Source organism: Poromitra crassiceps, assembly GCF_964638095.1.
Source record: "Poromitra crassiceps genome assembly, chromosome: 16".
In the NCBI taxonomy this organism is placed as follows: domain Eukaryota; kingdom Metazoa; phylum Chordata; class Actinopteri; order Beryciformes; family Melamphaidae; genus Poromitra; species Poromitra crassiceps.
The window spans coordinates 19,583,409-19,595,858 of NC_139645.1; the positions used below are offsets into that span (position 1 = coordinate 19,583,409).

A 12,450-nucleotide genomic window follows, 5' to 3' on the forward strand; every position below is an offset into this window, starting at 1 on the left:
TCCAACAGCATTTTGAACAGGAAGTCGGGGTTACTTAAAGGGATACGCCAACATTTTTGGAGATTCGCCTATTTGCCATATTGCAGATATTAGAATGTGTCTGCCTTAATCGTCACTGTGTGTGCAGTACAAACTGCGGTACAGCCCTCACGCTTAGCACTACAATGGCAGTCTATGGTATCACTGCCTATCCCCGTTCAGTCGCTCAAAATACACATTCCAAGAGCGCCAGAAACTCACATGTACATGTTGTGACTCGTGTACTCACCACACGATGAAATAATAATAAAATAATAATAAAACAAAGTTACTGGAAACGGTCATTTTAAACGGTAAATCCAACGGTAAATCCATAGCGAGAACTTGGTTCCAAGAGGGTTCACTCTGTGACCAAAGTTACTTCCTTGTTTGCCTAATGTGTGCAGTCATAGGTACAGCACATGCTCCTCGAGGCGAATCTCCAAAAATGTTGGCGTATCCCTTTAAGGTGAATAAGTACAGTAGGACTGTTACTTACCTGTAGTTTCATCAGTCATCAGTGGCCTGGGAGCTTTCTTTCTTTCTTCAGTCAGACCCTCTTATACATGCCTCGGCCCCATGCCATAAACAAGTGCGGCCATAGGGGGCACTACACTGGTATTTTAGATTTTTCACGCGTGATCTGACTGTGTTCATGCATGACTTTTGTGTTCACGCGTGATCTCACTGTGCACGCATGACTTCTGTAGTGGGATCACACGTGACTTCTGTGTTCACGCCGCCGGCCGGGCCAGCTAACGTCCACCAGTAGCATGGAGGTGGGAAGAGCCGCGCGGACAGGTCACCTTCACCGCGGTCGCCAACAGCAGCTTCACAACCTCTGCGGCTGCCGCCACTTGGGGAACATAGACTTAAAGTCGTTGCACAGTCTGTTTTTTCCCGTATGCGTTGTTTTTAATCGCGAAGAAACCTTGCACACAGAGTCCGATGTGTTTTATTAACGAGTTAGTCGTTCTATTCGCAATGCAAGACAAATATTCGTCCCCTCCTGTTTACATTACAACATGACAGGTGACAGGCAGCAGTGGCTGATCTGCAGCAGCGGTGATGTGGACCGGAGAAGGCAGAGGGCAGCAGGTCGGGGGAACGGTAGCCGTATCTCACTGGACAGGCGCTCCGTACTCCCCTTCACCTTGGCAAAATGGCCGGGTGCTGCAGCACCGTGCCCCGGGGAGAGGGAGCGTTAAGGCCGGTGAGGTGAGGTGAGCGAGGACCGGCGTCTCTCCCGGTGCATTTCGGCTCAGAACCGGAGCCCGCTCCTCAGGCTCTCTCCCCAGAACCGACACACACGGGTCAAACAGCTCACAAAAGGCTATTATTGACTGATGCGAAAAACGCAGAAAATCGAACCTGCTTCCAAAACGTTAATGATGCACGAAAGTTTGGGAATCAGCGTGTAAACGTGGCTGATACAACATGAGGTCGTACTTATTTTCTAAACGTGCGACAATTTCGGACGAAAAATACGGACTTGGCGCGCAAAAGCCTTTTTTACTGGCCTGCATCTTGCCTTGCTTTCTCAAGAGCCTTCTCAATGGCCTCCGTGGCAGAGTCGTCTTGCAGCACCTTCGCCCGGTCCAAAGCTTTATCAAAGTGGGAGATGGCGGAATCGTAGTTCCCAAGTTTCAATTCTGACTGTGCCACCAAAACGCTGGCATTCACCTGCCATTTCTCATCTGCTATTAGATCCGCTTCAGCAAGCGAGCGGCTGCCGTAGTCTCGGGCTTCTGTGTAACACCTCTGCACCAGGTAACATTTACCCAGCTCATAATACAGCCAGGTCTTCTCCCTACCACTCCGGACCAAGGACATCGTGTCCTCCCACACTTCAATAGCCTGCGATAACTTCCCGATTTGGGCATAGACTCGGCCAATATTGGACATGGCCCGGGACTTTGCGTCTATGAGGTTGCACTGTCTAGCCAGCTCCAGGTCTTGTTGAAAGTGGACTAGTGCGTTCTCCATATTGCCCATGTCGAAGAGGGCATTCCCAATGCTGCTGTGCAATATGCCAATCACCTCCTTCTTATTAGGCACCACTTTCTCCGACCATCCCTGCACGGTCTCCATGACAACTCGCGCTTTCTTGAAACTACGCTCCGGCTTTCCAGAAGTCAAAAGTGCATCAATGATCTCGAGGTTCTGCAGCACGAACCGAGCCGGGTCAAAGGGATGGTATTTGTGGCGTTTCTGCTGCATGAGCATGCGGTCGCCTTCCCGCGCGTAGATGGGTTTGTGCTGGTGCCAGAACTCGGTGCGGTTCTCCAGGTACGTGATGCCTTTCTGAATGAGATCCTGCATTCTGCCTCCACCCTGCGTCTTACTTTTCACAAATTCTTCATCTTTCAGCAACTTTTCCAGATATTCCTTGTCAATGTGGAGCTCTCCCAGCAGTTGTTTGGTTGCCCTGTCGCTCTTAGTGGTCTTCTGCTTCTTCGGTTTCTTCTGCGAGTCAGTATCAGTGGCACTCTTCAGAGTGTGAAGGAGACTGATTGGCAGCGTCTGCTTTACCTCCTCGTCGCGGAAAAATGACAGGTCTCCCTTAATCTCCAGTTTGACGGAGGAAGGGCTGCCCACAGAGTTTTCTATCGCTTCCTGTGATTTCTGGATACCCAGTCTGAACTCCTGAACCTCTGGACGCAGTTTATATCCCCTATGGTAGAGCACAAGGGCAAATTCAAATTCTCCCCTGGTGAACAACGCCTCCGCCTTCTGGTACAAGCCCTTGAAGAAGGTCTTGTCCTCTTTGAGGGAGTCCTCTGCATCTTTTAAAGCCTTTGCAGAATCGCCCATCTTCAAGTAACACTTGGATCGAGCAACGAGGCAGTTCTTCTCATCTGGTTGAAGGTCCAGGGCCATTTTGTAGCTCTCTACTGCTTTCAGATACTCCCCTTTATGGTACAACTTCTCTCCCAGGGCCATGTAAGTATAGAACATTACATTTATTTTTTTGCCTCCTTCTTCTTCATCTGCTTCTGCCATTTTTTGCACAACCTATGTGTAGGACCATACCGGTTCTACTTATAGCCTATGCAGGGAAGGATTTATTACATCACCGTTAATGTCACAATGTCTATAATATCAGTAGTGTCCGTCATAAATCACTGATCATATCATTATGTGTAGAATTGGTGATTTCACAAGTGATCTCACTCGAACACTTGATGATGATGTTATCAGTGATGTCACTTGAGCAATTGTGACGTCATCAGTGAGTGATGTCAGGGATGTCATCAAGATAATAGGGCGGTGTTCTGAGCATGCTCAGTTGTGGATCGCCGCTGCTGCGCTGGAACAACACCCTATTAAATAGTAGTAAGATTGAAATTGCTCGAGTGACTTCACATCACTGATGACATCACATCACTGATGACATCATCATTGATGACATCACAATTACTCGAATGGCATCACTGATGACATTGGGTCTGTCCAATTCTCAAGTGAGCTTCCTATCATGTAGTCTCAACGCCAGAGCCATGAGAGTGAGCCACGTCACTGCATGCTGCAGATCTCTCTCTGGGTCTGGGACACTTTCCCTCAGCCAGCTGGGGTCGGAAGTGAACCGTTCACTTGGCCAGTGATTGGCCAGTGATGGATTCAGTCTTCCCCAATCAGTAACGACTTTGCGATCAGACGACAGGGCGAGGCCCAGCCCATTTTTCTAACCGCTCTCTCATTGGTGCTATGACCTGTCACTCATTCAGTTTCAACACCCCTAGACCCGCCCTCAAACCCCAGAAGTGGCTATGAAGTGGCACAGACTCATTTAGCTATGTAGTATGCGGAGCGCAGCGATTCAACGTAATATTTGAGTCTGGGCAGAGACTACCTATCACCTAGCTTCCTAACTAGATAGTTGATTAATTAGGTATCTCATTTAATATAGGTGACTGAAAAATAACTTGTTTCAGACGTCCTCATGCTTGAAGGTAGCATCACACGCGACAGGTCGCACTGCTGCTGTTTTCATTGAAAAGACAGACTTTTCTGACCAAGCTTGATCAAGTTGATTCCCAAATACTCGGATGGAATGATAACAAGCAAATGAAAAGCAATTTAACAAGCGTGAATCCGCCATAGCTGTGGCCAGCCAGAGTCATGTTGTCACAATGGCTCTGTGCATATTGTGATTTGTGACAGCCATCGAATATTGTCATAGACATTGTGACATCATCATCAATGATGGTGTCATCAGTGATGATGTTACGGACGGTAGGCTCGGTTTTATAAATAATAATCGCTCGTCTAGGGGTATTTAGCACCAGTGGGTCCGTAACATGTGAAAGAACAAGAATACCAAGGCTATTGACAGGAAAACAGGTGACACGGACAAAACAAATGCTAAACAGATACAATAGGCTATCAGCTGACATACACGCCGCCGCGGCTCGGGCCAACATGGAAATATCTTTGCCCAGCAGCCCGATATGATGTCATCAGTGATGCCATCAATAACACACTTTGAGGGGGTTCTGTGATTAACATGTTTTTATTTATTATCAGCAGGAGAAATCCCATCTTGTTAAAACCATTGAGATATAAAACATCATCAGAACTTTTATTTTGAAAGTTAAGAAATTCTACCAAAGTGCATTTCACTGTTGACTAGTTTCAGCCCCGTTATTCTGGCAGCAATAAGACTTCCTGTTCAGTGAGCTAGCAACAATAAGACTTCCGGTTGCCATCAAAGTAAAAGCAACATATTGTATGTTTTTAAAAGACACTGAGAAAGTGTTAGTATTAAATGCTGTTCACTGGACTGCATATAGCCTTTACAAATTAGACACTGGACAGGTGCGTGTTCAGCTTGCCAAACATATCCACACGCTCAGGAAGACCTCCTCTATGACATCACACTGTCAGCTAATCTCGGGAGGAGTAAAAAAAAACATGGCAGGCCGTCAAACCCACCCAGAGGTCACTCATACAGTGACATTTTCGTACACATATTGAACACTGTACAATGTACGATGTACAAAATTAACCTTTTTCAATGTCTTTTAAAAACATACATTCTCACCATTTCTTTTGAATGATGAACATCCAATCCGAAAATGATCCATCCAATCCGAAAAACTGACCAGGAGGGAAGAAGTCTATGTTATCCCATATTTAGGTGAGAGAGAGGATCATTTTCTCTCTAATCCTTCTAACCTTCTTCTCGTTGTTTTTTACTCCTCCCGAGGTTAGCTGAGAGTGTGATGTGATAGAGGGGGTCTACCCGAGCGTGTGCATATATTGTTTGTGTTGCCACTTTCGACATGGGTGTACAGTGTCCAATATTTGTACACAAATGTCAATATGAGTGGTGATCTCTGAGTGGGTTTGGCGGCCTGCCATCTTTTTTTTTTTACTCCTCCCGAGCTTAGCTGACAATGTGATGTGATAGAGGAGGTCTTCCTGAGCGTGTACATAATTTGGCAAGCTGCCACTTTGAACGCGCACCTGTCCAGTGTCTAATTTGTAAAGGCTATGCAGTCCAATGAACAGCATTTAGATACTGAGAAGAATGTTCTCAATGTTATTAACCTCCTGAGTCCCCTGGGGTTCATGCGAGGACATCACATTTTGCCGTTTCTATACTATAATGCTTATTTCTGCTGAACTCAGAGCTCTTGTCCTCACTTGGGGACACCTAAGCTACAATTTTGTCATAGTAGAAGAAGAAAACTCGACTTCCTGTCAATACGAGATCATCAACCAAATCCTCCTACCAGCACTCCCGAGACAAACGTGGCCAAGGTAATAAACCTGATCAAATTGTATGGATGAAACTTGTTGATTTATGCTTAGGACCCTTTGAAGTTTGTAAAGACATGCAGGTTTGAAAATAATTTGCATTAGTAACAAAGTACAGTGTTGCTAAAGTTGAAGCACTTGTACGAGGACAGTGGGTTAATCTTTCCGTTGTAGATGTAATGTAATGTAATGAGAAAAACATTATTTGGGGAGATAAGGGAAGACACTATACTAGTTTACAAGAGTCTAAATCAGTGTTTCTCAACTGGTGGGTCGGGACCCAAAAGTTGGTCGCGGGGACGACCCAAAATGTGTGTTTAAACATTTTCTTTAAACACACATTTTTGTACGTTTTGACCCGAGTGAAATGTTATGCAATCTCTCCTGTTTCTAAATATATCTGTACTGTTTGGTTTGAACCAGTAAAACTATTTTGATAAGCATTTTACAAAATCTGTATAGGAAAATAAATGGCGGATGAAAATCTCTGGTACAGTGCTGAAGCAGGAAGTGGGCGGTCACTTTGCCTCTATATTGCTTCATCTCTGTATCATTTTGAAATACCAGCCAAAAAGCTGTGTGATGGGGGCGGGTGAGTTAGCCTGACTCCGCCAGACGGGGGCGGCATTGTTCCACAAATTCAGAAGCAAACTCATCCATCTGGCAGCGTCAGGTTAGGTGAGTTATAAGTGAAAGTAAAGTAAAATGTGTCGCAGTTACCGTAATTCAGACAGCCTCCATTTTTTGAGAGCAGAGCAGGAGGGACACGGCTGAGGGTGAGTGTTATTACAGCATTCTTATTCCTATGAATATGTTATTCACGGATGAAACTAGTCACCTTTAGGTGACAGTCGCCTTCTCGATCCCATAATAGGGCACTTATGCTAAGCGAATGGTTTCTGAGTGGTTGTGTGTCTCTGTCCTGGCTGTTAGGCTGTATCTGTCAACTTTTTCCACTGTCTGAGTTCACATCTGTTGATTGTAAAAGTGTCTGAGTCAGTTTGTTACTGATCGCAGGTGTTTTACTGCGTTCACCTGCCTCTTTTCCTCTCTCTCAAAGTAACGCTCATAGAAAAGATGTAACAGTGAGATAATGACGTCAGTAAAACACCGAGAGAAGTTTAGGTGGGCTGTAGGCTAGGCCTACTTTACAGAATGCGGAAATGACGCAGTTTATTAACCGTTAATTTGTTCCACGTTGTGTCTTAAAAGAGAGAAAACATGTAGTTTATTGACTTTCTGCAGGCAGATCAGGACTTCAGAGCGGGGTGGGAAACTTATCTGCTTCATATTAGCACTGCATGCATCGACTCGCCTGCTTGTGTTGTGTCCCGCGGCCGCCTCTCATCTCTGAGGACGGGGCTGATTTCTCATAAACCAGTTTCACTGAAAACTGTGACTACCGTGTGTGACCACAGAGTGGCGCTGATGCACATGTTCTGCACATTTTTGCAGTGGTTCTCAATCTTTTTACATCAAGTGCCACCTCAGAAATGATATGAATGTGTGAGAGGGGGGGAGGAGTGGTACCCATGCCACAGGTTGAGAACCACTGTGAGAGTAGGTAACACCAGACAGTATCCACCCTCAGAGACTACAGACAGACATTTAATTGTATTCAGTTAAGTTCTGCTTGAAAATGACTGCCTTTGAATTTTGTTTTAATATTCTCATTCGTGTCATGAAAAAATAATGAATGAAGCATCATTAATGAAGTGTGTGTGTGTGTGTGTGTGTGTGTGTGTGTGTGTGTGTGTGTGTGTGTGTGTGTGTGTGTGTGTGTGTGTGTGTGTGTGTGTGTGTGTGTGTGTGTGTGTGTGTGTGTGTGTGTGTGTGTGTGTGTGTGTCACATTGAAATAGCACGGTGGACAGTAAGAGTAAGAGCGGTGCGGTGGGGGTTGGTGACCATTCAATGTTGGCGACCGGAGTTCGAGTCCCAGCGTTTCCAAAGGACAACCGTGAGTCACATAAAAAAACACATGACCAAACCATTTCCCTAACCTTAACCAGGTTGTTTTAATTGACTAAACTTGACCATAACCTTAACTCTATCCTCAAGGAAACTAGTTTTACTTCCCTAAATTTAACCAAACACCCCCCCTCCCTTCCAGGGTAACCGGGCTACCTGAGCCTGACCGAAGTCCAGAAGATGAGTAAGAAGGAGGAGGATGAGGGGGGCAGAGCAGAGTCTCCAGTACCCAGCTGTCTGTCTGTGAAGACTGACTGGTCTACAGATGAACCTCCAGACTTCAGTAATGAACCTGGACCTTCAGACACAAGGTCAGAGGACTGTTATTCTGTGAGCGAAGACATGAAGGAAAGAAAAATAACTGCTCACTGCTATTATAGACTATAAAAAAAAGAAAGACTATTATTTCATTTACATACTGTAATTAAAAAGTTAAGAATAACATAAAATAAGAGAAATTGAAATGAGGGAATTTGGATCAATGGAGCGACGAGTAATATCAAGATATAGAAAAGCAAAATAAATATAAGCCACAGTGGAGCAAATGTGTGGAATTAAATATAACTCACAGTAGTGTCATTTGAGCAAAAGCCAAGGTATGGTAAGATATGCGGACGGCGGTGTGGGGGTGAAGGTGAACCCTAACCCCCCTTCCCAGATTTATTTTAATTCAGTTGAGCAAAGTACATTTTGTTGAGTTGTTTCTATGCAATTCACTTATATGACAAAGTAGTAAACCTATTTTTTTATTCCAGTGAATGATATACATGTAGTCTTACCTTTATTATTTAATTTTTTTAGTGATAATCACTACATGACCTCACATGCTGTGCAGAAATTATAAATTATATAGGACGAATCAGCGTGACGTCAACAAAGAACAATAAATCCCCCAGAAATGCGGAAGCCCCCAGCAGTTACCTTTAATTTGCTTGTTCGCCTGCATGCATGAAGCCTAGCCTTGTGCTGTAATGTGCTTGTGCTTTTATTATGTACTGCTTATTATGAATTGCTTGTTTTTGTTGTTGTTGTTGTTGTTGTTGTTGTTGTTGTTGTTGTTGTTTTGTTGTTTTCTACTGTTTTTATCCGGCAATCAACACCTTTGCTCAGGGGACTGCAGTTGAAAATTATCTACCCAGCTAAAACTGCCACATTTGCAGCAATGTTGATTGATGTGCATTGTCCCTGTACAACTAAAAAACAAAAACAAACTCTTAAGCATATTGTTACGGTCAGGGTCGCTAGTTTGATCATTGACAATGATAAGGCTCATGTCTAGGGGGGAAACTAGCACTGGTGGCTCCATAACATCAAGGCTGTTCCCTATGAGCTGACCTCCTTTGATAGACAGCCAACAATATAAATATAAATATGAATCTCACACACACACACACACACACACACACACACACACACACACACACACACACACACACACACACACACACACACACATCTGACTGTAACAATATTAAAGTACACGCATAATACCCCAAAAATCAACAAATGAAGAAAATAGTAGAATATGAGAACAAAACATGAATTTAAAGTTGTCTGTCTTCACTAGAACTATCTATATAAAATATTTGTGTTTGCAGAAGTCAGCACCACAGGCAGAGAGCAGAATCTCCAGTACCCAGCTGTCTGTCTATAAAGAGTGACCGGTCTAAAGATGATGTTATAAACTTCAGTAATGAACCTGGACCTTCAGACACAAGGTAAGTGGACTGGTTATACTGGGAGCCTACCTGGGGCCTGTACTACGAATGTTGTATAAGAAGATCCAGGATCTGTCCCTTGATCTGGTCGATTGTAGTTAACTTGTACTACGAACGTCGATTGCCACTCGTTAACTCGAACCAGGTTTTTCTAATCAAGCTGACAGCTCGTGCACATGAAAATGCCCGTGCACTGGAGCTCGTGCCCGCAAAAGAGGCGTGGTTTTTAACAACTGCCAATCACAGTGCAATATGGACTGCTCCAAAACTCCTACAGCGCCAGACACGCCTATTTCCTCATTGAATGAAACCGCAAATACAAATCTGCTTGGATATTATTACTGTTCCCGAATGACTGTCTAAAGTGACCACTTTTATCCACACCAGTAATTTCTTTGAAGAGCGGTTTCGTAGGCTATCTACAGCTCTCTATCTACAGTCTTTTGTGGAAGCAATGTGTAATCTATCTCAGTCCAAAATCCATATGTATAGACCATTTAGGCTCAATGAATAATAATGATCTCATGATGTGTTTAGTCGCACTGATTGAATAATTCCTATAGGCTAATCAATAAAAAAAAGAATGATAATAAAATAAAAAAATGCTTCTGAACTGAATCGACACGGTAGCCTACGTGTGGGCATAGATTTCATTTATAAAAAATAGCCTATTTTGTGGTCACATATAGTATATAGGCTATTGTCAGCAGAGTCGCATATCTCCATATTTCATATAATGATGCTGGAAATATGAAGTTCAATCACATCATACAGGCCAAAAGCAACACAGTTGCAGCTGCAAAATGCATGAGTAGCCTAGATATGAATCATCTTAATATGGGATCGCCTGTGTGCAGGTGATCCCATATTAAATTGCTTAGATGTAGTAGGCTATTCTAGCATGACCATTTCAATTCCAACTCAACGTCAGTCTCAGCTCCGTTGCGCACACGGCACCGTGCGCTTTGGAGACGTTTATGTAACCTTTTTATGCCGGTTTAGTGATATTTCTCCACTCACTATTCAGCTGCAATCGATCAGCGGGGTCAAACAACGTATGCTACTTGAGAGCACAAAAATTAATATATAAAAACATATTCCAAAGTGGTAAGTAGGGCTTAATTAAAATGTAGCCTGCAACAAGTGCAAGGCTTTAGTCCTTGATTAAATCAACATTACAATTCGTGCTCCTTCCTCGATGGGAAACTCATCCAGAAAGGGGTTGGCCATTTTTGCAAACTGCTGATTCGATTGGTTCATGGGCGGTGTATTTAAGGTCTAATCTTATCCTTGCAACTTAACCTGCTGCGGACCAGGTTAAGTGTGAAGCATAAGTTGCTATGGAAATAAATGTCGGTAAGAAGTTAACTTGCTTTGTAGTACGGCTAAACCAGGTTTAAACCCAAACTTATCAGGATCAACCTAAATCTTGCTTTGTAGTACAGGCCTCTGATGGAATATGATTCAATGAGATTGTATTTATGAAATTGAAATCAAGCTAGTAAGATATCTTAAGAAAGTCACTGGGAAGAGAAAAATTACTGTTTACTGCACAAAGGTGTTCCCTACTATGAGCTGATGTCACCTCCTTTGATAGACAGCCAACAATATAAAAATAAATACAAACATGAGTTTAAAGTTGTCTGTCTTCACTAGAACTATCTATAAAACATTTGTGTTTGCAGAGGTCAGCGCCACAGGCAGAGAGCAGAGTCTCCAGTACCCAGCTGTCTGTCTATGAAGAGTGACTGGTTTAAAGATGATTTTGTAAACTTCAGTAATGAACCTGGACCTTCAGACACAAGGTAAGTGAACTGGTTATACTGGGAGCCTACCTGATGGAATATGATTCAATGAGATTGTATTTATGAAATTGAAATCAACTAGTAAGATATCTTAAGAAAGTCACTGGGAAGATAAAAATAACTGCTCACTGCTCTACAAACAAACAAAAATTGATGTTTATTTGGATTATGTTAGCCAGAAATTGATTATGTTAGCCAGAGCAGTGCTTGCCCCTCCCTCTTTACCACCACTGAGGTGCCCTTAAGCCAGGCCCTTAACCCCAAACCGCTCCAGTGGAGCTGCTCAGTGGCCAGCACATCAAACTGTTGTACTGGTCAGCTTTGTGATTGGCCATGCCCATTACCATGCCCCCTTTTGACCAGTGGGCGTGGAACATTAATCAGATCTAAGTTGGGCCATGACCTGCTTTTCTACAAAGTTTCGTGAAAACCCCTCCATAACTTTTTGAGATATCCTGCTGACAGACAAACAAACAAACAGACAAACGGGGGGGAAAACACAACCTCCAGGCCAACTCCATTGGCAGCCGTAACGATAACATTTTTAAAACTCTAAGCATATTGTTACGGTCAGGGTCACTAGTTTGATCAATAACAATAATGAGGCTCATATCTAGGGGGTAAACTAGCACCGGTGGCTCCGTAACATAGAAGAACAAGGCTGGGAGACAAGCAATGGAAATCAGTCCTGTGACTGCAATTGTCGTGCATTTACATTTTTTTTTAAATGTTCATTAATGTACACCTGTCCCCTATCGAACAAATAAACGAAATTGAATTGAGAATTGAAATTGGTATCAACTGAGGGACGCTTGCTCACCTGGAGCTGGCTTGTGTAGTTGTGTCATGCGTGTAGTTTTGGGACAAACATTTGACAAAGACGTAACAGAAAAATCCCTAACAAACAAAAAGGCTGTGATCATCTAGCAGGCTGACAGACACGCTGCTTAAAGTCGAACTGAACCCGTTCGTCACGTGCGTCACAGTCCCTTTCAGACTGAAAACATAACTTGTCTGAGATCACAGGTCATAGTAATATGTTGATGATTTTATTTGACAATTCTGGGGACAGGATTGGGCTTTGGCCAATCCTGGCGTGTTCCGCCTCCAAATCGAGTGGGATTCAGCGTGTTGTGGCGCTCTCCTCGGGAAGAGCCTGCTGACGCGAGGTTAGTGG

General features: G+C 43.6%; 1 protein-coding gene and 1 pseudogene across 2 annotated transcripts in view; one reads left to right on the top strand and one right to left on the bottom strand.

The window, feature by feature from the left end:
- Positions 1-1,530: 1,530 nt before the first annotated feature.
- On the bottom strand, positions 1,531-2,976 carry LOC310791497 (outer dynein arm-docking complex subunit 4 pseudogene; annotated as a pseudogene). The gene has a single exon. The product of its transcript is annotated as an outer dynein arm-docking complex subunit 4 pseudogene (transcript).
- A 4,664-nt stretch (positions 2,977-7,640) lies between these two features.
- LOC310791499 (protein NLRC3-like) overlaps positions 7,641-12,450 on the top strand; it is a gene marked incomplete at its 3' end in the record, with an annotated part of 37,958 nt that continues 33,148 nt past the window's right edge. Inside the window, exons 1-4 of the mRNA XM_083653175.1 lie at positions 7,641-7,739; positions 7,893-8,061; positions 9,349-9,468; positions 11,154-11,273. Of these exons, the coding sequence (XP_083509301.1) occupies positions 7,931-8,061; positions 9,349-9,468; positions 11,154-11,273 (371 nt within the window). The 5' untranslated portion in view covers positions 7,641-7,739; positions 7,893-7,930. The remainder of the gene's footprint in view (positions 7,740-7,892; positions 8,062-9,348; positions 9,469-11,153; positions 11,274-12,450) is intronic.